This window comes from Equus asinus, chromosome 5 (genome assembly GCF_041296235.1).
Source record: "Equus asinus isolate D_3611 breed Donkey chromosome 5, EquAss-T2T_v2, whole genome shotgun sequence".
In the NCBI taxonomy this organism is placed as follows: domain Eukaryota; kingdom Metazoa; phylum Chordata; class Mammalia; order Perissodactyla; family Equidae; genus Equus; species Equus asinus.
The window spans coordinates 89,659,527-89,683,397 of record NC_091794.1 but is presented as its reverse complement, the minus strand read 5'-3'; the positions used below and the strand labels follow the sequence as shown (position 1 = coordinate 89,683,397).

Here is a 23,871-nt window from a genome sequence, read left to right as displayed (position 1 = left end):
TAGGATCCGGACCTGCGAACCCCGGGGCGCTGAAGCAGAGTGTGAGAACTTAACCACTATGCCACCACGGGGCCAGCCCCCTGACTCTGTTTCTTTACCTCTAAAATGGAAACGCTAATTCTCACTCCACAAGAAGTTGGGTGCATCTTAAGTGAGATAATGTACCATAAGCACTCAGTAAATGGGAACTATTTATTGCTTATCGTTCCTGTCACCAGTGGTACTATTATTATCATGCTGAGGTCCAGAGATGGACTCTGAAGCGCTCAGGGTCACAGCAAGGGGAGCTGGGGCCTGCAGCCCGGACCCTGGCTCTGTGTCACTCTGTAGGCTTTTTTTATTTTGCATCTCTCAGCCTTTGTTTCTGTGTTACCCTCTTTGTCTGACTTTCCAACTCAAGCTTCCTCTTCCCCCCACCCATTTCCTGTCTCCCCCTTCCCTTCGCAGCTGAGGTGCACACAACATCGCTTCCACCTCACAAACCCCAACAATGCTCTGTGGGCTCCCCTCCCCCAACCAGCTCGCTCATGTAGGCTCAGGGGTGGTGACGCATTTATACTTGCCTCTGGGTGAGGTCAAGGCCCAGCTCTTGGGCCTGACAGAGGCCACCTGGAGTTCCTCACAACACTGGCGACCTGGCCCTCAGCCTATGATGGGTGCACCCTCGGCTTGGCCCCAGGGGAGAGGGAGATTCTTAGCCTTAGCCCGCTAGCTGCTTGTGACAAGTTTCCTGCCTCCTGCCTATAACGGAAAGTCCTTCCAATCAGCTGCCTGCCCCTGGGTGCCTGGGCAGGAGTGTCTGTTCTGTCTTCTACCTGTTGCAGGAGATGGTGTCAGGCCCTATGCCTCCAACAGGGGCTGGGGCCTTGCCTCTACCTGAGTTAGAAGTGTTGCCCTACTCTCCAACCATAATTAATGGGTGTTGTCGTGCCCTCGGCTCACAACAGAGGCTGTTACTCTGCCCTCTTAAAGACATGGGGTTGTCCTGCCTGATTCCTGAAACAGCCTGTTGTCCAGCATTCTGTCTGTGAGAGGAGTGTTAGCCCACCCTCTGGCTATAATAAAAAAGCTGTTGTCCCATGCCCTGAGATGACATGGCTGTTGTCCTGCTGCCGACTGTAGCGGCTGTGTTAGCCTGACATCTGACTGTAACGTGGGTGTTCTACTCTCCAACTACGTAACGGGCATAGTGTCCTCTCCTCTGACTCTGAAGTGATGTTACCTTTGCCCTCAGACTGTAATGAAAAGGTCACTCAGCTCTCAGACTGTGACGGCGCTGCTCCTTGCCTTTCACTGAAAGCTGAGCGTGTCTGCCTGCCCCTTGCTCAGTGGGGTTTCAAGGCTGCCCTTGAATCTCTTGCCAAGGTGCACCCTGGGGAGCAGGAGGGAGGTTCCATCAGATGTCCTCTCTTTTCCTCCGAGTGCCACCCTCAGGGTGAGTAGGGCCTGGGCTGGGGATGTAGGGGATTGCCAGGAGCTGAGGAGCGGGGGGCTATGGTGGCAGGAAGCTCAGGGTGCTGGAGGCTTGTGGTTGGGCTGCTGGGGCCCGGTTGGCTGAGGAGCCCTCAGGAGGAGGCAGGAAGTCAGGGTGGGACGTAGGCGCGGGGAGACAGGCGGTGGCTACGACGGCGAGGGGAGCTGAAACTGTGTCTGGGCAGCCAGGCAAGGCCAGGAGGACCATGTGAATGGGGCCAGAGGGCTCCCGGGCTGGGCAGGTAAGGAGTACTGGGAATAGGGGTCAAGGGGCTGTGGTGAGGGCCTGTTGGCAGAGGGCTGCCTCTGGGCACTGGGGCAGGCTCCTTGGGTGTGCAGCAGCCCTGCAGGCTGAGGGACAGAAAAACCTTGCTGGATGTCCAGGGGAGGCATGCAGACAGCTGGATCACCTCTTTCCTTCATAGTTGTTGGCCCTTGCCTCTGCCACACTGCCTGCCATCAGTCTCTACCTCACTGGGAGCATTTTTCTTGAAGATGTGGCACATAGACTGTCAGGAATTCATAAGGCCTTCAGAAATCCCCAAGTCCAGTCCTTCATCCCACAATGGATGAGCCTCCTGAGGCCCAGAGAGGGCAAGGCACTCCCTTCCCACAGTCCCTCAGCAAGGCAGTGGCAGAATGGTGCCAGGCCGTGACCACCCATGGAGCAGGGTGAAAGACAGGCTTGAGTCAGGGGAGCCAAGAATCCCTCTGGTTGCTGGGGCAGACCCCAGTGACAAGAACCTCCTGAGAGAGAGAGAGGTCACCCAGAGCATCCAGATGGACACGTGAGAAGTGATTTAGCCTCAATGACCAGCACTGCTTGAGAGAGGGAGGAGTCCCCTGTTGGAAGCGGATGGATATGTGAGGGTATATTTATCATCTGGGATGGAGCCTCCTGGGCGGAAGTATCTGACCGGATGCTGGGAAGCTGGGGGGAGAGGGAGTGATGGGAGAAGGGGAGAGGAAGGGCTATTTTTATCCCAGACAGAGGTGCAGTTGGCCCTGGGCAAGGGACTTCTGAACTTCCATCTGGAAAGTTGCCATTCCTGCCCCTGCCAAGTGTGGCAGGATGTCCTCCCCTCTCCCCTTGCTCCCTCCCACTTCAGCTCCACGCACACTGCCTCGGCATGTGTGGGGCCAATTGGTCCTGCTGATTCATACTTCAAATTCTGGGAAGGTGGAGACCCAGGAAGGCATAGTCAAGCTACCTGCCCACTCCTTATTTTCTAACTCTGAGCCTTCAGTTTACAGGGGGAGTCCCCACCTGAGTGAGAATTTGCAGGTTTCCTCTGTCTCATCCTCTGCCTTTGGAGTTTTTCTTGACACACAATTTCCACCCAATCAGCATGTCCCAGCCTTTCTCCTGTCCCCAGCTCCAAGGCCTGCAGGCTTTTGTGGGAGCTGGGAAAACATGCTGGCTCTCCCTGCCCTTCAGGGGGCCTCATGCACACCCTGGATGCTCAGGGACAGTCTCCCCCACCCAGCCTGTGCTGACAGATGACTCAGACAGGGTCCCTCACCCTCAGGGCACAGGGATGGAGGTTTTTCTCCAAGGAAGAAGGGCCGAGTGGTGGGGCAAGAGAACCAGCTGAGGGCTCAGAGGACTGGAGAAAGCTTTCCCTCAGGCGATCTGGAAGGCTTCCTGGAAGAGTCAAGGCAGTTTTGAGAAGGACAAAGGCTCATTTTGGAGAGCACCCAGGACATGAAGCTAAGGTCACTGCCCCTGGGTTCTGTCCCTTGGGTACCACGAGGGCAGACACCTCTGAGCAAGACCAAATGCCATAGGGCCAATGAGTATGGTGTAGTGCCAAGAACATGCATTTCAGAGTCAGGCAGACCCAGCCACAATTCTGGTTCTGCCATTTCCTTGAATGAGTGGCTTCACCTCTCCGAACTCCAGTTTGCTTATCTGTAAAGAGGCAAGAATAAGTCCCTCTCTTACAGAGAGCTCGTGGGGAATCAAAGACGAAATAATGACTGTATTGTGCCCTGGGTAGTACCTGATACATAGTAGGAGTTAACAGAGGTTAGGCTCTCCCTTCTCCTGCAAACAATGCACCAAAGGGACGGCTGTCCACACCCAGAATTACTCCCACTCAACACCTTGGCAGGACAGTGAACCACCCATTCCCTCACACTTGTAGTGTGGCTTTGCAAGCGAGCTTGTTTCCTGTGTATAGTGGGTGTGAGAATTCTAGGCTGTGTCTGCCTTAGAGGAGGGTCCCACACACAGCTTCACACACACACACACACACACACACATCCTCCCTGGCCCAAACACCATTCACACCATCATTGGAAAAGGAACACGTGCGTGTAGGCTCAGAGGCAGAGGCAGGAACAACACATACTGCACACTCTGGATCCTGCAAATCCATACACACACCCACAAGCTGACGGCTTTGAAGTTCAATTTGGTGAAAGCGAGGCTGAGGAGAGCTGGGTGTGTGGGTAGGATGAGGGTGGGTGGGACCAAGACACCATCCAGGGATGTGGCCTCTAACAACCAACTTCGGTGGTGGTTTTAAAGTATCTGGAGCTGCATTTCCAATGCTTGTTCTAAAGAACACTAGTTGGAAGTCCACAAGGCACCTGGAAAGAACAGGGTTCTGGAGTGAGATCGACATGGCCTCAGCTACAAAGTGTTCCGTATTCACTTCACAATCACTGTTAGCTTGTCATAGCCCTGAAAGGGACCCCCTGAGAAGGAGCCTGATGGATTTTGTCTGACCCAGTGTTTCACCAACTTCCTTGGTTGCAGAGCCGTTTTTCCTGTATCCTCTATTCTATATGCCTTCACCTCTTGAGACAAGGAGAGGAGAGGAAGGCTGAGCTGCACGGCTGAGCCTCCTCAAATGATCCCATCTCTTGGCAGAGTTTTTGCGTTGGTGGTGGTTTTGTTGTTTTTTGTTTTTCAATTACGATATTAGCACATGGCTGTTTTAAAAAATTCAGACAGTACAGAGGTTTATAAAGAAATACAGCTCCCTCCAATCTCACTTCTGGGATACGCTCACTGTGAACAATTTGGTGTGCATCCTTCTAGATTGTTGCATGTATGGCTGTGGAAAGGCATTGCAAGTAATAGCCTAGTCTCTGAAGGCAGGTAGACCAAGGTTCGGCTTGCCACTCTACCACTTATTTGTTTGTTATGAGGCCTCAGACAAATCACTTTACCCCTTTTGGGCCTCAGTTTTTGCATCTGTAAAATGGGGATAATAATAGCACTTACTTCATAGGATTATTATGAGAATGACATGAAATCATGCAAATAAAGGCTTAGCACAGAGCCTGGCTTAAAAGAACCCCTTATATATACATATTTAAATACAAATAGGCTTATTCTCTGCATTCTGTTCTGTAACTTGCTGGCCGTGTTATATCTGGGACATCTTTCCATGTCAATGCATGGAGATCTACCTCATCTTTTTAACGGTTTTGGCTAATTGTCGTTCACTTGGTAGATGGGTGATAGCGGTGATTTTGAGATGCACCTTCTCGGCAAGTATTGCTGTTTTGTGTCCTCAGTGTTGTTGGGAGTCACAGACATTACCGATCAGTGAGCTGAAGACAGGCCTGATGGCCTCCTGTGAAAATGGAGTGACCCGCCAGAGGGGTGCCCACCTCTATCACAGAGGGCAGGGCCAAGAGGATGGGGAACCTCTCTGACTGCTCACCTCTGTGTCCCCAGAACTCCATCAGAGCCTGGCACCTAAGAGGTACCCATTAAGTTTTTGTCGATAGGCTGGGCAATTAAGAAAATTGCGCCTCCTCTAACGTACCGACAGAGGCCTAAGCTCCAAGTTCTGTCCCGAAGTGCAGCATTTCCCAAAATATGGCCTGTGTACCATTGATGAGGGTGAGTGATTTTAGGGGGTAATGAATGGAACTTTTTTTTTTTTTTTGAGGAAGATTAGCACTGAGCTAATATCTGCTGCCAATCCTCCTCTTTTTGCTGAGGAAGACTGGCCCTGAGCTAACATCCGTGCCCATCTTCCTCCACTTTATTTGTGGGATGCCTACCACAGCATGGCTTGCCAAGCAGTGCCATGTCCGCACCCGGGATCCGGGCCGGCGAACCCCGGGCCGCCAAGAGGCAGAACGTTGGAACTTAAGCTCTGCGCCACCGGGCTGGCCCCATGAATGAACTTGTACAAATGTGAATTTATGCTTTATATTATGTTTATTCTAACGTACACTGATTTCTATTTATGACTGGTGATACTAGTTTTCCATTTATGGTAGTGAAATTTCCATTTTAGGTAAATATATTAAAGGTAAAAAGGTGCTCTGGGGCAAGCCCAGTGGCATAGTAGTTAAGTTCGTACCTTCTGCTTTGGCGGCCTGGGGTTTGCAGGTTTGGATCCCAGGTGCAGACCTAGCACCACTCATTAAGCCATGCTAGTGGCATCCTCAAGCAAAAAGAGGAAGATTGGCAACAGATGTTAGTTCGGGGCCAGTCTTCCTCACAAAAAAAAAAAAAAAGTTTTTTTCAATGAGAAAAGCAGAGGGTGGTTCGTTCAGACTCACAATAAAAAGTTACTTTAAAAAAAAAGTGGGGGCCGGCCTGGTGGCACAGAGGTTAAGCTCGCACGTTCCACTTCTTGGTGGCCCGGGGTTCGCCGGTTCCGATCCCAGGTGTGGACCTGGCACCGCTTGGCACGCCATGCTGTGGTAGGCGTCCCACATAGAAAGTAGAGGAAGATGGGCACAGATTTTCACTCAGGGCCAGCCTTCCTCAGTAAAAAAGAGGAGGATTGGCAGTAGTTAGCTCAGCGCTAATCTTCCTCAAAAAAAAAAAAAAAAAAGTGGACAGGGGCCGACTCGTGGCGGAGCAGTTACGTTTGTACGCTCTGCTTCAGCGGCCCGGGGTTTCACCGGTTAGAATCCTGGGCGCAGACACGGCACTGCTCATCAAGCCATGCTGAGGCAGCATCCGACATGCCACAACAAGAAGGACCCACAACTAAAAGTACACAACTGTGTACTGGGGGGCTTTGCGAGAAAAAGGAAAAATAAAACCTTAAAAAAAAAAAGATCTTGGGGCTGGCCCCGTGGTCGAGCGGTTAAGTTCGCGCGCTCTGCTGCAGGCGGCCCTGTGTTTCGTTGGTTCGAATCCTGGGCGCGGACATGGCACAGCTCATCAAACCACGCTGAGGCAGCGTCCCACATGCCACAACTAGAAGGACCCACAACGAAGAATATACAACTATGTACTGGAGGGGCTTTGGGGAGAAAAAGGAAAAAATAAAATCTTTAAAAACAAAAACAAAAACAAAAAAGATCTGGAAGGACAGATACCAAAGTGTAACAGTTTCTAGGTAGGTGGAAATGTGGGTGTTTAAAAAAAAAAAGTGGACAGTGGAAATGCCAAAAATCATGAAGGAAAATGAAAATGATTGATCATTTTAGTCTAGAAAATGTTTAAGGCTGGTGTAATGAAATGCCCATGCTAGCCTCAAATGACTATTACTCTCATTTATTTAGCCTTTAACTAAGTACCAAGCACCTTTTTAAGCACTTTGTTATATGGGATCATCTATATATTACATATAATGCTTACAGCAGCCCTGGATGCAGGTCCTATATTTTTAATTAATTAATTAATTAATTAATTATTTTTTGAGGAAGATTAGTCCTGAGCTAACATCTGCTGCCAGTCCACTTCTTCTTCTTCTTCTTCTTCTTTTTTTTTTTTTGCTGAGGAAGACTGGCCCTGAGCTCACATCCATGCCCATCTTCCTCTACTTTATATGTGGGACGCCTGCCACAGCATGGCTTGCCAATCGGTGCCATGTCCACACCCAGGATCCCAACTGGCGAACCCTGGACTGCAGAAGCAGAATGTGTGAACTTAACCGCTGTGCCACTGGGCGGCCCAGGTCCTATTTTTATTGCCATTTTGAAGACGAGGGAACTGAGGGAGGTTTCAGAGAGGTTTAGTAACCTGCCCAAAGGCCCAGTGAGTGACCGGGAGGCCGTGGGATTGAACTTGGGTCACTATGACACAGACACAGTAATCTGAGCCTCCACGACCTGCAGACTCCCAGAAACTTTAATAAAGCAGCACAGGTGCCAAGCTGTGAGTAAGGCTCCGTCCGGTTGAAATCCCCACGGCACAAAGTGCACACGGAGGTACGTGAGGGAGGGGACCCATTAAAAGGGATTACTAGATACATACACGTCACTAGTTGGAGGGCCACTCCCCAAAATACCAGCTTTAGAATAATTGCTCTATAGCCCTCATGTCTGGCGATAATTATCTAGCAGAATCAGTGCCATGTTCAGGCCACTCCCACTTTGTGAGAATAAATCCATCTCGTTTGCATGTAAGAGAAGGTTTATCTTTTTGTTCTCGGTTTTTGTAACCTCTGTGAACTCACTCACAGAGTTCATTCAAAAATGGTATTGCATCAAAAAGGAACACATGAGAAAGGAGGGGACTCAGGACCCATCCCTGTTTTACCCACTAGAAGTTATTTACCGTGCCTGCCACCTCGAGTTCTTGAGCGCCATGATGAGGGTTTTGTGCGGCCATCTGTGGCTACAGCTCTCCATTGAACTTAGGCTACTTTGCCAATAACCAAATCTTGGCCCAAGAAAATGTTTTAAATTATTCCTGACAGATTTTGCCACAAGGTGGCCCAGAGTACAATGACCTGCCGTGGAACAGCCTGCCTCCTCTTGCTGTAGGACGGCAGCCTGAGAAACGCAGGCAAGAAGCCAGCACACGTTTTGGACAGAATGTTCAATAAATGAATAGATTTACCGTTAAGAGGAGGAAAAGTGTTTCCTTTTTCTTTTCTTTTCTTTTCTTTTCTTTTCTTTTTTTTTTAAGGAGACAAAACACATTCTAGCCCTAGCCAGGCGAGATCGTATCTGTAGAGGTGATAAAAGTGAAGTTGGCAAGAATCAAAATTCATGGCGATATGATTGCTAAACAGCCCTGGGTTTAGAAAATCTAGTCCAGGAACTTCACGCAGCCTGGGATTTAGTTATTGATTGATTGATTGATTGATTTTTGAGGAAGATTAGTCCTGAGCTAACTGCTGCCAATCCTCCTCTTTTTGCTGAGGAAGACTGGCCCTGAGCTAACATCTGTGCCCATCTTCCTCTACTTTACACGTGGGACGCCTACCACAGCATGGCTTGCCAAGCGGTGCCATGTCCACACCCGGGATCCGAACCGGTGAAACCCGGGCCGCCAGGAAGTGGAACATGTGAACGTAACAGCTGTGCCACTGGGCCGGCCCCTGACCTGGGATTTTTTTTTAAAGATTTTATTTTTCCTTTTTCTCCCCAAAGCCCCCTGGTACATAGTTGTGTATTTTCAGTTGTGGGTCCTTCTAGTTGTGGCATGTGGGACGCCACCCCAGCATGGCCCAATGAGCGGTGCCATGTTGGAGCCCAGGACTCGAACCGCCAAAACCCCGGGCTGCCGAAGCAGAGCACACGAACTTAACCACTCGGCTATGGGGCCAGCCCCTGGGATTTTTGATCAATTGTATACTGTGCGAGCAGGGCCACTGTGTGTTTTGGGCACTGTGCTGAGGGAAGGGAAGGGGTGGGGACTGAAATCCAGCCCTCATTCCACTCCCCAAGTTTGAAACCCCAGCGAGAAGTGACCCTTTATAATTGGCACAAAGTGCTCTGTGGATCATGGGCAGCTTTGAGTTTGACCGAGAACATTATAGACCCTGGTCAAAGGAGGTCTAGAATCTACAAAATTCCTGCTATTGACTCTGAATTCCTGAGTTGGGAGAAGAGAATGTCCTGTTTCATTCATCCCAGAATCTGCCCTCGTTGCTGGTTCTGAGAGCCCTGGGGATTCTCTGGATCTGTTTCTTCTTCTTCTTCTTTCTTTCAGACAATGAGAAATTTATATTAAGCTTTAATTTTGATTTTCTTTTTACTGACCTCGTTTGTTAACCTGATTAGATCATTTTGGCTATCCAGCAACCTGTCAAACGAAGACCAGAAGGATGGGACCCACATTTTGTATAAATAGATACAGGCATGTATGACCTCACAATTACATAGGGCCAGGCACTAACTATACATGCCCCCATTCTATTATACATCCATCTGCACGCATGGACTCATAAACACCCACGGGTATGCATACATCAGCACAATGCTCACTGAATCATATGCCTCCATATGCACGGACTTGCATTCACCAGTCAGGTAAATGTACCCTTAGAAACAGGCATTCTAGGTGGAGGGAGAATTGCCTTGGAGAGAAAGGCCTTTGTTAACAGCACAATGATCAAATTTTGGATGGAGAGTGGACCCCACCCTGCCAGACCTCCCTTCCTGCCCTGTTTTCTCCATGACCTCTCAGGATCTCCCACCTCCCTTTAGACTTCCCACGTTGTGAAGAGGAGAAGAGAGGACCTTAATAAAAAAGGTAGGGGCCTGGGGCCGGCCCGGTGGCTCAGCAGTTAAGTGCACATATTCCACTTCTGCAGCCCAGGGTTCGCCAGTTTGGATCCCCGGAGCAGACATGTCACCGCCTGGCAAGCCATGCTGTGGTAGGCGTCCCACATATAAAGTAGAAGAAGATGGGCACGGTTGTTAGTTCAGGGCTAATCTTCCTCAAAAAAAAAAAAAGGTAGGGGCCTGATCTGAGCTTTACCTCTGCCAAGAGCCTTCATGTTGCTATTGGGAAAATCACTTAACCTCTCTGATCCTCCAGCTTCTTCATTTTTATTTTTATTTTTGTTGGTGAGGAAGATTGGCCCTGAGCTAACATCTCTTGCCAATCTTCCTCTTTTTTTTTTTTTTGAGGAAGACTAGCCCTGAGCTAACTACTGCCAGTCCTCCTCTTTTTGCTGAGGAAGTCTGGCCCTGAGCTAAAATCCGTGCCCATCTTCCTCTACTTTATTTGTGGGACACCTACCACAGCATGGTGTGCCAAGCGGTGCCATGTTCACACCCGGGATCTGAATCGGCAAACACTGGGCCGCCGAGAAGCGGAACGTGCGCACTTAACCGCTGTGCCACTGGGCCGGCCCAACCAATCTTCCTCTTTTTGCTTGAGGAAGATTGTCCCTGAGCTAAAATCTGTGCCAATCTTCCTGTACTTTGTAGGTGGGACCCTACCACAGCATGGCTTGATGAGTGGTATATAGGTCCACGCCCGGGATCTGAACCTGAGAACCCCCGAAGCAGAGCATGAGAACCCAACCACTACACCACTGGGCCGGCCCCTTCATTTTTAAAACAAGGCTGGTAAATTACATTAGCGCTTCTAAACCCTTCCCTACCAAGGACTCCTTCACCCTTCCCTGTTGTACTCCCCCCCATGCCCTCATGGATTTCATGATTTTAAAGTTTTTCCTACTAAACTACCTCGTTTAGGTACTAATTTTCTTGTTTTCAAGTTCAAATTTTAACCAAAGACTTAACTAAGTATGCACTGAAGAAACAATAATACAGGGGCCAGCCCTGTGGCCCAGTGGTTAAGTTCGCGTGCTCTACTTCGGTGGCCCAGGGTTTCACTGGTTCAAATCCTGGGAGCGGACATGGCACTGCTCATCATGCCATGCTGAGGTGGCGTCCCACATGCCACAACTACAAGGACCCACAACTGAAAATACACAACTATGTACCAGGGGGCTTTGGGGAGAAAAAGGAAAAATAAAATCTTTAAAAAAAAAAAAAAGAAACAATAATACAATTTGTCAGACTAAGAAACAAATCATAGTACAATTTCCCTGCAGATTTCTGAAATACTGAAATAAACTGCAGGCCTCCAACATTATCCTGGGGCCTCCTAGGAGCGTATAGCTCCCAGTGGCTGGGAGCCACTCACCAAAGTAATCTTGGGCATTGCCGGCTCCCAGGGTCCTGTGATTGCTGCCAGGCCCTACACTCCAAAGTGTCCACTTTTGTAGAGAACAGGCTCTGCTACCTGCAGCCAGAGGAGTCCAGGAGAACAAAACAAGCCACAGAAAAAACACGAGGGGTCAGATACCCAGCAGAGTTCCAGAGTTCCTTTTGGCTTAATTAACATAGCTTGACTTTTTCTCACTCCTGGCCCCAGTCTTTAGGGACCTCAGGCCCTCTCTGGTAGGCCCAGATTCACTTTAGGATATAGGTCCTGCCTACACTCTCCTGGACACTAGCCCAAGGCCTTGTGGCTCCTTTTCCCTCCCCACAGCAGCCTGGACCAGGTACCAGCTTCCAGCCCTGTGATCTCCAGCCTAGATTCCTTCTGCCCTTTCTATTGGCTTCTCCTCAGTGCCTCACTGCTGCACCCCCGTTCATCCCCCTTTCTCAAGCCCAAACTTTTCTCGTCTTTCTCTTACCCTTCTCTGAAGCCTCCAAGAATATCAAGCCTGGAAGGGACCTTACTGATCTAAGTCCACTCTCCATCTGATGTTGGCGTTCTTTCTACAATATAACCAACTTGTGGTTTTTGAAGGCCTGTTTGAATATCACAAACAACAGGATGCTCATGACCTTTCTAGATAGCCCAGCTCATCTTAAGCTCGTTCCAGGTTATTATCAGTCCTTTCCTGGAGGCTTTTGCTGCTAATCAGGTCCAAGCCATAATAAAATTAGCTGTCAAAAAGCCATTTGCCACCACAGATGGGTGGACTCTGGCCAATCAGGATTTCTCAAATGTCTCCTGCCCACCCTCCAGGACTCCTAACAGTAGAGAGAAGAGGGCCCGGCCCAGTGGCACAACAGTTAAGTTTGCTTGCCTGGGGTTCCCCGGTTCAGATCCCATGGACCTATGCAGCATTTATCAAGCCATGTTGTGGCAGGTGTCCTACATATAAAGTAGAGGAAAGCGGGCATGGATGTTAGCTCAGGGCCAATCTTCCTCAGCAAAAGGAAGAGGATTGGCAGCAGATGTTAGCTCAGGGCTAATCTTCCTCAGGAAAAAAAAAAGGTAGGGAGGGGCCGGCCCCATGGCTGAGTGGTTAAGTTCGTGCACTCTGCTTCAGCAGCCCAGGGTTTCGCCAGTTCGAATCCTGGGCGTGGACATGGCACTGCTCATCAGGCCATTCTGAGGTGGCATCCCACATGCCACAACTAGAAGGACCCACAACTAGAAATACACAACTATGTTCCAGGGGGCTTTGGGAGAAAAAGGAAAAATAAAATCTTAAAAAAAAAAAAAAAGGTAGGGAGAAGAGTGAATCTGTGCCCTTTTCCTGGAAAGTCTCTTGATTTGGCTTAAAATTCCATGTACATTTTACATTTTCCTCCATAATAGATCTTTGTTTGTTTGTTTGTATGAATAAGGTCATGTAACACTCATGCTCTGGGAAGATGTACACCTCTGACTTCTGGTACCCATGAGAGTTTATGAGCATCTCAGTTTAAGGAACATGAGCCTAGGGGCCGCCCCCATGGCCGAGTGGTTAAGTTCATGTGCTCTGCTTCGGCGGCCAAGGGTTTCACCAGTTTGGATCCTGGGTGCAGACATGGCACCGCTTGTCAGGCCATGCTGAGGCGGTGTCCCATATAGCACAACCAGAAGGACCTACAACTAGAATCTACAACTATGTACTGGGGAATTTTGGGGAGAAGAAGAAAAAGAAAAAGAAAAGATTGGCAACAGATGTTAGCTGAGGTGCCAATCTTTGAAGAAAAAAAAAAAAGAAACAGGCGACTAAGGCAAAGAGAATTACTTATCAGTTTCACTCTCCCACCCTCTAGAGCAGCGATTGGTCGTGCAGAATGGACACTGGTGGAAGTCTTTCTAAGCTCTAAACTAAGCTAATGTTTATGTAAGCTTATGGGGAAGGGATGATGATTCCCATTTGAAAGAAAAGGAAAAGTGAGGCTTAGGAAGAATAATTTCAGCAAAGTCATACAATAATTGTCAAAACCAAGATTTGAACTTAGGTCTCTCTGACTCTGGGGACTGTCCTTGAGTCTTTTTTTTTTAAGCTGAGGTACAAGTGACATATACCCTTAAGTCTTGCTAACCAAAAAACCTCCACTGCTCCCCACTTCCGCTTGGTCCCACCATGGACTAGCAGCTCTAGCTTTGCTCTGCCCATAGAGACTGTGAGAGTTTCAGCAGGCCTCGCTGGGCCTCGGTTTGGTTTGCTCGTCTAAAACCAGAGGTTAGACTTGGTGGTTTCTAAGACTTTGCTGATGGAAGAATCTGTGCCTTAACCCTCCACACGCCAGTAAACACTCATTAGCGACAACTAGTTCTGGGTGCCGGGGCATTCAGGCACGTAAAGCTGAAAATAGTTTCTGTTCTTGCTGAATCCCTCATCTCATGGAGAGGGCGGGAGAAGCAGTGGGACTGACATATAAATCAGTCTAATCATGGCGCTCAGGGCCTAAGTTGATGGTTGTGGTCTGAGTAGAATGTTGGAGGAGCAAAGAGCAATGGGAAGGCTTCACGGAGTAGGTGATATTTGAGCTGAGCCTTGAAGGCTGAGTTGGAGTTCCAGAGGTGGACAAAAGAGAGCACTCCAAGGCAAGAGAACAACACGTGCAAAGGCACGGAGTAAGAAAATAGTGTGCGGTGTTTGGGGAAGGCAAGGGTGGCTCAGAACGAAGGCTGTGTGAGCGTGTAGGTGGGGGTGCTTGTGTGTGTAGCAGAATAGTTGAGGAGGTAGATTTGATCTTGATAGTAAAGGACCTTGAATGGTAAGTTAAGTTTTATCTGAGGACCTGTGCTTTCCAAGCAGTTCTGAGGAGCAACCCGGGGCAGGAGGTGCCTCAGGGACTCCTAGGGGCTCGAGGCCCCGACTCTGCTTTAGGCATAACAGCTCCACTTTTACCTGTTTTATCTACGGGGTTCTGCTTGATTTCATCTGACAAGAAGTTTCCACTGCTAAAGTGAGCAAACAAATAAAAAAAGTATGACCAATAGGGCCGCTTAAGGGTTTTCTGCTGGGGAGAAGCAGAAAGAACCTTCCAAAGGAAACTTTGTGTAAGGGCCTGCGGGTGGGGGGTGTGAGGTGGGGGGTACAGAGGCCTGATGGCTGATGTTTGGGAGCAGGAGTTTCTTATTCAGCTTCCTTGGCTGAACAAGGAAGAGGGGAATTCTAATTAGGAGGTGGGGTGCATCTCTCTGGTAGGGGAGGATCAAAACTTAGGTCTCCCCCAGGGCTTGGGGAAATTTGTGTGATCTCTCATAGGTAGTCCCCCAACATGGGGGATGGGCAGAGAGAGAGGGAGAGGGGAGAGGCAGGAAGTGGGCAACTAGACTAACAAAGGTGCTTGTGGCGGTTTGCCCACCCCAGGTGGGAGGGCGGAGCCTAGGGCTCAGCCAGGGCCTGGTGTGACTTTTGTGGCCTGGGGGCTCAGAGGGAGCACCAGTCAGGAGTTAGGACCCCATTTCAGCTTTTCTGTGGCTGGTGAATGGGGGGTGGGCGACTGACAATCTCAGATACTTCTGGAAATTCCCAGGGCTAGGCCCTAGCATGTCTGATGTTGGGGGAGTAGATCCCGGGGGTATCCCTTCAGCCGCCTCTCCATTTCCCCAGGGACCATGGGCTGTAGCTGCAGCTCAAACCCTGAAGATGACTGGATGGAAAACATCGATGTATGTGAGAACTGCCATTACCCCATAGTCCCACTGGATGGCAAGGCCACGGTAAGAGGCAAGACAAGGGGCTTGGTGAGGGAGTCGGGTGGAGGGCACAACCCAGAAGGAATAAATGGAGCACCACTACAGGTCCTTGAAATAACGGAGTGGCCCTCATTCCTGGAATACAGAAAGGAAAAGAGGCTCTGAGACGGGAAGGGACTCTCCTAAGGTCACACAGCAAGTAGTTGGTGAATTCAGGGAAAAGACTTAGCCAGGATGGAGAAGTGAAGGAGAGCAGGGCCATGGGGAGGGGAGCCAGGGTCTGACCAATCTGCTGTTCTCTGACCCCACTCTCTTCTCCTAACCCACAGCTGCCTATGCGGAATGGCTCTGAGGTGCGGGATCCACTGGTAACCTATGAGGGCTCCAACCCCCCAGCCTCCCCTCTGCAAGGTAACCTCAACCAGCAGGGCCCACAAAATAAGGCCTACGGATCCGTGGCTTTCGGTGATCCTCTCCTCCCCATCTCTACCCCTCTGCCCTGTCCTGCCTCTTGCCCCCAGTCTTGTCTGCTGCCCTGTAACTTCTGAACATGATGCTCCCAGCCGACTCCAGGTGTTTCTCCCTGACTTCCCCTGTCTTCACAGACAACCTGGTTATCGCCCTGCACAGATACGAGCCCTCCCACGATGGAGACCTGGGCTTCGAGAAGGGCGAACAGCTCCGTATCCTGGAGCAGTGAGTGGCCCCTCCACCCCACCCATCCTTGCCCTGGGGGAGTATGTGAGGGCGCTGGGCTCCTGGGTATCCCAGCTCTCCTGCGGCCCCTGACTGGCTTGCAGTGGGCGCCCTTGAGACAAAATGGAAGGCTCCAGGGCTGAGCTGGAGGGTGAGGTGGCACGGCGTAACTAGGAGCACTGAAGGAGGGTTTCCAGCTGAGTCCAAGGCTGGGCAGACCACGCTGACTGCCGCTGTCGCACAGGAGCGGCGAGTGGTGGAAGGCACAGTCCCTGACCACGGGCCAGGAAGGTTTCATCCCCTTCAACTTCGTGGCCAAAGCGAACAGCCTGGAGCCCGAACCGTGAGTGGGGACTCGTCGTGGGGATGGATGGGAGCAGATCTAGGGACTCCGGAGCAGAGCACCCAGGCGGTGCTAGGGGTGGTGGTGAATGCTTGAGGGTGATGGAGAAAGAGGGGACCAAGAGATGACGGCCTTCGCTTCTGCCTTGCGCAGCTGGTTCTTCAAGAACCTGAGCCGCAAGGACGCGGAACGGCAGCTCCTGGCGCCCGGGAACACGCACGGCTCCTTCCTGATCCGGGAGAGCGAGAGTACCGCGGGTGAGGGGCTGCGCCGGCCGGCGGGCGGTGGGCGGGTGCCGCAGCCCCGAGGTGCGGGCCGGGGGAGCCCAACGCGAGGGGCGCGGTGGCCGGGAGGCCTCCCCTCCCCCTCTTTTGCGTTCGTTCACTCATTCCTTCACTCAGGATCGTTTTCACTGTCCGTCCGGGACTTCGACCAGAACCAGGGAGAGGTGGTGAAACATTACAAGATCCGTAACCTGGACAAGGGTGGCTTCTACATCTCCCCCCGCATCACCTTTCCCGGCCTGCATGAGCTGGTCCGCCATTACACCAGTGAGCCTGGCAGGAGCCCCTGGGACGTGCGCCTGAGGCTGCTTCACCCGTGCCCTATCAGCCTGTCTCCCCCAAGTCCCTCTCAGGGGTACCACCCACCCCTCTCTCAGTATGCTCCTTCATTCCCCGCACTGCGTGAAGTGTGGTACCCTATAGCCCCAGGTGTCCGGTGACAGCCCAACACCTCCCCTGCCCAGTCCATTTCCCCTAGATCGGGACTCGGCGAGGTGGGGACTGGGTAGGAGCACCCGAGTATCGCCATATTGACAGCCCTACCCCTCTCCCTTGTCCTCCAGATGCTTCGGATGGGCTGTGCACGCGGTTGAGCCGCCCCTGCCAGACCCAGAAGCCCCAGAAGCCATGGTGGGAGGACGAGTGGGAGGTTCCCAGGGAGACGCTGAAGTTGGTGGAGCGGCTGGGGGCTGGCCAGTTCGGGGAGGTGTGGATGGGTGAGTGAGGCCCTCCAAGACTGCCGGGGGTGGGGGGGTAGGAGGTGGGGGGAGGCATCCGCTAAGGTCGTGAGAACCTCGCAACAGTGCCCCGTCCTAGGGCAGCTGCCTGGCTCTGGGTGCGTGAGTTCTGAGTGGCTCACCCAACCCCTTCCTGCCCCAGGATACTACAACGGGCACACGAAGGTGGCAGTGAAGAGCCTGAAGCAGGGCAGCATGTCCCCCGATGCCTTCCTGGCCGAGGCCAACCTCATGAAGCAGCTGCAACACCAGCGGCTGGTCCGGCTCTACGCGGTGGTCACCCAGGAGCCCATCTACATCATCACGGAATACATGGAGAACGGTGGGCACCGTTTGCTGCTGATATCTAGCTCTGATTCTTTGGGAATATAAGATCTGTCCTCCTTTCAGGAAGCAAAAAAAGCTGTTAATTGGCGAATGGATTCTGGAAGTGGCAAATAGGTTTTATCATGTGGGCCAACTTCAACTGGTAGTTGCTTGGAGTTCTGTGTTGAGGATTCTGAGGCTCATTGGAAGTGAGCACTGGGATTGATTATCAACATCTGCCACGGACGTGGTGGAGGAATGGCAGATGTTCACATATTTGCTGCCTCTGGGTGAGGCCTTTATCTTTGGTAACAAATTCAGCACTCATATGGGGATGCTCAGGTTGCCGTCATCTTCTCACAGGGTTTTAATCTCTTGGGAAGTGCCAGTGGTCACAAGCTCCATTCTAGCAACTCTCATCCCTGGTTGTCCCCTAGTCACTCTCTGCTGCCAGAGAGGTGGTCCCTCAGGCCCTCAGACATCTCTTTCCATACTCCATTAAATACATTCAGCACACGTTTATTGCTGCTTATTTTGTGCTGGGCACTGGGAACATGGATGGACAAAACAAGGTTCGTGTGCTCCGGGAGACCTCATTATAGTTATGCTCACTAGGAAAATCAGAGTTCGTACCATAGGAAAGTTCCAGCATACCATAGGGAATGTAGATGATGATACAATTTATTATGCTGGTAGGCTCTAGAGAAGCTTCCTGGAGGGATAGTCTCACTGAGCCATGAAGGAAAAGTAGAGTTTTTAGGAGGCAGAGATGGGACAAGAAGACTTTGGGGTGAAAGTCCAGCGATCTGTGTGAAAAATCTCAAAATTGTCTAGGGAGGGTGGAGGACAAGAGGCAAGAGTGGGCAGAAGAGAAGAAAGAACAAATGTGGACCATGCAGGATTTTTGATGCCTGGCTGAGGAGCTTTAGCTCAACCCATTGGTGACAAGAAGCTTACAGACGCCTCCAAGCATGCCCCATTCTACTCCCTGCAAAAACACCTTCACATATCCTGGGCATCTTCACTCTGAACACACATTCCTCCATTTTCACCTCTTACTCTTCCTTTCCACATGTCAGACACTGCTTCTAGACCTCTAGTTAGGGGAGAAAAGTCTGGGAGCTTCCCCCGGGGCAACTTGGGTCAGTAACTATTGCTTCTGCCCACAGGGAGCCTGGTGGATTTTCTCAAGACCTCCACAGGCATCAAGCTGACCATCAACAAACTCCTGGACATGGCAGCCCAAGTAAGGAGACTGGGGAGGGGCTGGGCATGGGCACAGGCCAGTGGGGTAAGGATGTCTGGCCCAGGACTGCTGACCTATACCTGGCCTGCAGATTGCAGAGGGCATGGCATTCATTGAAGAGCGGAATTATATCCACCGTGACCTGAGGGCCGCCAACATCCTGGTGTCTGACACCCTGAGCTGCAAGATCGCAGACTTTGGCCTAGCACGCCTCATTGAGGACAACGAGTACACAGCCAGGGAGGGTAGGTGTGGGATATAAGGGAAGTCTGGACCCTGCAGGGTCGGGCCAAGCAGACCCAGGTGACCTCACCCTGCCTCCCTCCAGGGGCCAAGTTTCCCATTAAGTGGACAGCACCAGAAGCCATTAACTATGGGACATTCACCATCAAGTCGGATGTGTGGTCTTTTGGGATCCTGCTGACGGAGATTGTCACCCATGGCCGCATCCCTTACCCAGGTCAGGACCAAGGGCTAGAACTGAAAGGGTCATGGGGAAGGGCAGCAAATTCATTTCTTTCCACTCACTTCTTCCCAGGCTCAGAATCTGAAACTTTCTAGCTGCTTCTCCTCCATTCTTGTGGGCGTGGGACTCCAGAATCCCCACTCAGGTTCCATATCTCCCAGGGCTGGCTTCCATTTCTGTCTCTGGATCTCTCTCCCTTCAATAATCCCAGCTCTTTTCTTCAGTTCTAACACAGGCAGCCTAGTGTTGGATAGAAGAAGATCTGGCCTAGGAGGCAAGAGGCATGCCTTTTATTACCAGATCTGCCACTCATTCTGTTTGGTTTTGATCAGATCATTCCTTCTTTTCCTATGTGTAAAATGTGAGGTTAGAATGGCATCTGGCCTTTACTAAGCACTCAAGAGTGTCAGGTTTTTTATTAATCATCACTTTGGGGAGGTGACTTTGGGCAGGTGACTTCACCTCTCTGAGCCTCAGTTTTATAATATAAAAAATGAGACTATTTGCGAAAGAGCTTGACTCATTGTAGGTGCTCACTAAACACTGACTTCCTTTCCCTCTGAAGCTTTCCATCTAAAGAGTGAGAGAGACATGTAAACAACTAATTCCCCCGTCTCCTACCCCCTCCTTCCATCTCCTGGACAAAGTTCTTTATCCCTGAATACAGCCAAGGCAGGCATGGAATTTTTTGAAAGGAACTTGCTAGGAAACTCTGGGAAAAGGAAATGGAACACAAAGCCAGGGTAGGGAGGGCATGGAGCACAGTGGCTGGATTTGCAGAAGCTTTCCTCATCCCCAGAGCACTGTGCACGGAACTTTGCTCCCAGGAAGGTAAAGGTACCTTAGAATCAGGCTGGAGTCTGAAGGACTTCTCTGCCCTGGACATCCGCCCTCGCAAAATCCAGGGGCAGTGCTGGGACTAGAACCACACTCTGGTCATCCTGCCAAGCGCCCTCACTGCTCCCTTAGAGAATTTCTCTTTTGGAAGAAAAAAGGCAGTGAAAGCATGATGATAAGTGGCAACTGACACATGGCTTCAGGGTCAGGAGACAATGGGGAGTAATGGGAACCTGGGTGAACTTGTATCTGCTCCAGCAGATGGTTGCTATTAAGACATGGGGACTCAAAAAGCAGAATTTTTGTTTTTTTCAAGAGAAGGCGAAGCTCGGAGTTTTAGGAAAATTTGCCTATTTTTAAATATTGGTGATTAATTCAAATTATTTAAAAATACTATAGGGGCCAAACCAGAGCAGGTCTGTGGGTTATATTTAGGCTGGGTGTAGCCTATGGGTTTGCAGCCTTGACTCTAGCCACGTGTGTTTAGTTCCCCAGCCTGTGTCCTCCAGTGTCCCGATTTTGAAATATGAGGGGCCTGTAGATAGAAACCTCCCAGGGGCGAGGCCTGGGGATGTGGGGTCTCCATTGACCAGGGTCCAGTCCCAAGCTTTGTGGACTTCCATTTTGTTAGGATTCTATTAGGGTTTAGTCTTTGAGGACTGCCTGTCACAGTCTCCTCTCAGGCGACCAAAGGAGAAACCAGAGGCCTCATGGGTAATTTAGAAACAGGAAGCTATGTTTCTGCCGTGACCATGCAGTTCTCCAGAGAAGCTCCTCTTGGGGTCCACATTCTAGGAGCCTCTCATGGGGGCTGGCAAAAAGGGAAGTAACTGGCCCAAGGATTATTTCCTCTGGGTCATGGAGGGGGACGGTAAACCTTCTTTGCCCCACGTTGTGTCTGCTTTTCTTGGGCCCAGGGTCCATCTGGCTTCCTGATGCAGCATCTCCTGTTCCTCTTCCCATAGCTGGAGAAGCCTTACCACTGTCTTGGCTATGAGCTCCCATCCTGTCCTGGGCCCTGACCACCCCATCCTTCCCCACCAAATAATAATAATCACAGATACTCTTTGTGCAGCATCTCTTCTCCAGGCACTATACTCGATGTTTTATATGTACTATCTCATTCAATCCTCATAACAACTTTACGTAAGGTAGAAGCTACCATTGATTCCATTTTCCAGATGAGGAAACCGAGGCTCAAAGAGGTAAGGTGGCTCACCCAAGCTCTCCGGGCCAAATATGTGTGTTGTTGAGTGTTTAAGCCATAGCAGACACTCCAAGTGGTACTGCTGACATTTAGCAGGGACTGCTGGTATGGTCTTACCATTGACGAAGACCAAGATCCTTTTGGATTGGTGCTCACACCAATTAAATATTCTGAACGTCTCCCCTGTCTGTGGGCTTCCAAAGCCTGGAGGCTTGATGTCATTTCTCCCGTTAACCTCTAGGGATGACCAATCCTGAGGTGATTCAGAACCTGGAGCGAGGTTACCGCATGGTGCGACCTGACAACTGTCCAGAGGAGCTGTACCAACTCATGATGCTGTGCTGGAAGGAACGCCCAGAGGACCGGCCCACCTTTGACTACCTGCGCAGTGTGCTGGAGGACTTCTTCACGGCCACAGAGGGCCAGTACCAGCCCCAGCCCTGAGAGGCCTGGCTGGCTGGGGCCTGGAGCCCTCCCCCTATCTAGCCAACCTGGCTCTGGGAGATACAGTTGTGTCATACCCATGTGGCCTATGAACATATGGACTCTGCACCATGTGAATCCCGCCCATGCACGACACACTTCTCGTGTCTTATACACGGGTTCTTTAGTTGTGTGGGCTCTGCACATGTGTCTTGTACATGTGTGGCCTGTGCATATATGTCTTGGACACTTGTCCCTTTCTGGGCCCTCCCACTTCCGGAGACCACCAGAGAGAGGAGAGAGGCCTGTGATTGACACCAGCTTCTGCTCACCCCCCTTTCCTTTCCCCTGGTCATCAGGAAGCTCCTTGAGGGCCGGGACCTTATCTAATACCTCTGTGTGCTCCTCCTTGGTGCCTGGCACACATCAGGAGCTCAATAAATGTTTGTTTGTTGACAAAGATTGTACATCTCTGCTCCACTTCTATCTCCTCTTCCTGGGGAGGGGGGGTTGGGGGTTTAGAAGATGCAAACTGAGTCACCCTGAATTGAGGTGAAAGATGGAATGAAGGATGTCTGAACTTTTTCCACCCTGCTGGTGTTGGGGGCCAAGAGGAGGTCCCTACACTTTGCTGTATGGGCTCTGAACCCCTTCAAACCCTGACCCTGAAGAATTAAGGGCAACTCCTACCCAGAACCTCCTAGGGAGTGGGCATGTCTCAGGACCCTTCCCCCCCCCCCCCCCATTATGTAAGGGCACTAGCATTTTTTACAGCTACCAATTCAAGGGCTATATTTGGCCTCAGATATGTTTTGATTCACTTTCAAGATTTTTTTTTGGTGAGGAAGACTGGCCCTGAGCTAACCTCTGTTGCCAGTCTTCCTCTTTTTGCTTGAGGAAGATTGTTGCTGAGCTAAGATCTGTGCCAATCTTTCCTCTATTTTGTATGTGGGTCGCAGCCACAGCATGGCCACTGACGAGTGGTATAGGTCCACACCCAGGATCCAAACCTGTGAACCCTGGCCACCAAAGTGGAGCGCACCAAACTTAACCACTACGCCATCAGGCCAGCCCCTCAAGATGTTTTTAAACATTGAATTAATTCATTTACTTAACAAATATTTATTGAGCATCTACTGTGTGCCAGGCATGGTTCTGGGCTCCTAGGATGTATAGTAGATATAACAAGCAAAATCCCTGCCCTTGTGGGGTTTACATTCTAGTAAGGGAAGACAGACTATAAACATCACAGAGAAGTAAAGGATATGGTACGCTATAGGTGATGAGTGCAAAGGGGAAAACAGAACAGAACAGGGTAAGGAGAATTAGGACGGTCATGTTTGGGGGAGGTTTGCAATTTTAAAGAGAGTGGTCTGGGAAGGCCTCATTGAGAAGGTGACTTCTGAGCAAAGATTTGAAGAAGGTGAGGGAGTGAGCATGTGGTAAGGGGGAGACAGTCAGGCAGAGGGAACATCCTGAGGCAGAAGCTTGCCTGGCAACCTCAGAGAGGTAATGGCAGCCTGAGGGAGGGGGAGAGATCCTATGGGGCCTGGGGCCTCATAGCCTTTGAAGGAGTCATTTTGAGGAGCCTTTGTAGGAGTTTATGCAGAGCCATGACATAAACTGACTTACATTTTATTTTATTTTTTGCTGAGGAACATTTGCCCTGAGCTAACATCTGTTGCCAATCTTCCTCTATCTTGTATCTGGGTTGCTGCCACAGCATGGCTGCCGACGAGTGGTATAGGTCTGTGCCTGAGACCCAAACCTGGGCCACCAAAGCGAAGCACACTGAACTTAACCACCAGGCCACAGGGTTGGCCCCTTGACTTATATTTTAAAAGGATGGTTCTTACTGCTGTCTTGAAAATAGACTGAGTTAGCAGTCAATTTGTAAAGCTAGGGAGATTTTGCATAAAACTCCAAATTTCTGCCTTCTCTTGAAAAAACAGGAAGATGTGGCTCCGTCAGTCTTACCTGTCCTCATGGAGCTGAGTAGTGGCCACCCCCTTCAGATGGGGCATGAGCTCTCCCTTTGCCAAAGTCCCCTCCACTCCCTATTGCTCCCAATGAGACTAAGTGTTAGTGGCTATTTATCATTATGCTTGTGCTGTTTTTCTTATAATAAAGATGAAAATGAAATGGGTTTTTTTGCACCCACATTTCCATTAAAAAGTGAGAAAATTAAAGATACCTGAAGATGGCAGTGTGCTTGAAGAAAGATGGGGGAAATGCATTTTTCTTTATGAAAGTGAAAAAGAATCCAATTTTTAAAATATGCAAAGCACCTGACTC

At 50.4% G+C, this 23,871-nt stretch overlaps 1 protein-coding gene across 3 annotated transcripts; it reads left to right on the top strand.

Moving 5' to 3' along the window:
- The first annotated feature begins 1,170 nt into the window (after window positions 1-1,170).
- Window positions 1,171-22,038, top strand: LCK (LCK proto-oncogene, Src family tyrosine kinase). Of its 3 annotated transcripts, XM_014837914.3 has the most exons (14): window positions 1,591-1,715; window positions 5,005-5,195; window positions 14,946-15,055; window positions 15,361-15,442; window positions 15,637-15,727; window positions 15,972-16,070; window positions 16,224-16,327; window positions 16,472-16,621; window positions 16,918-17,070; window positions 17,234-17,413; window positions 18,567-18,643; window positions 18,735-18,888; window positions 18,972-19,103; window positions 21,395-22,038. In XM_014837914.3, exons 2-14 carry the CDS (start codon window positions 5,129-5,131, stop codon window positions 21,595-21,597), a joined length of 1,602 nt encoding a protein of 533 aa, XP_014693400.1. In that variant the 5' UTR covers window positions 1,591-1,715; window positions 5,005-5,128; the 3' UTR covers window positions 21,598-22,038. The 3 variants fall into 3 exon arrangements, with proteins under 3 accessions (XP_070366549.1, XP_014693401.1, XP_014693400.1); XM_070510448.1 differs by lacking the exons at window positions 1,591-1,715; window positions 5,005-5,195 and adding an exon at window positions 1,171-1,435; XM_014837915.3 differs by lacking the exon at window positions 5,005-5,195 and having other exon boundaries at window positions 1,559-1,715.
- Window positions 22,039-23,871: the final 1,833 nt, after the last annotated feature.

Bases quoted from the DNA above. Each gene is read 5' to 3' on its own strand.
- LCK (XM_070510448.1), top strand. From the start codon at position 1,216: ATGTTACCTTTGCCCTCAGACTGTAATGAAAAGGTCACTCAGCTCTCA. The intron at 15,728-15,971 runs GTGAGTGGCCCC...GCTGTCGCACAG, and splicing joins CAGCTCCGTATCCTGGAGCA to GAGCGGCGAGTGGTGGAAGG. The intron at 16,328-16,471 runs GTGAGGGGCTGC...TCCTTCACTCAG, and splicing joins GGAGAGCGAGAGTACCGCGG to GATCGTTTTCACTGTCCGTC.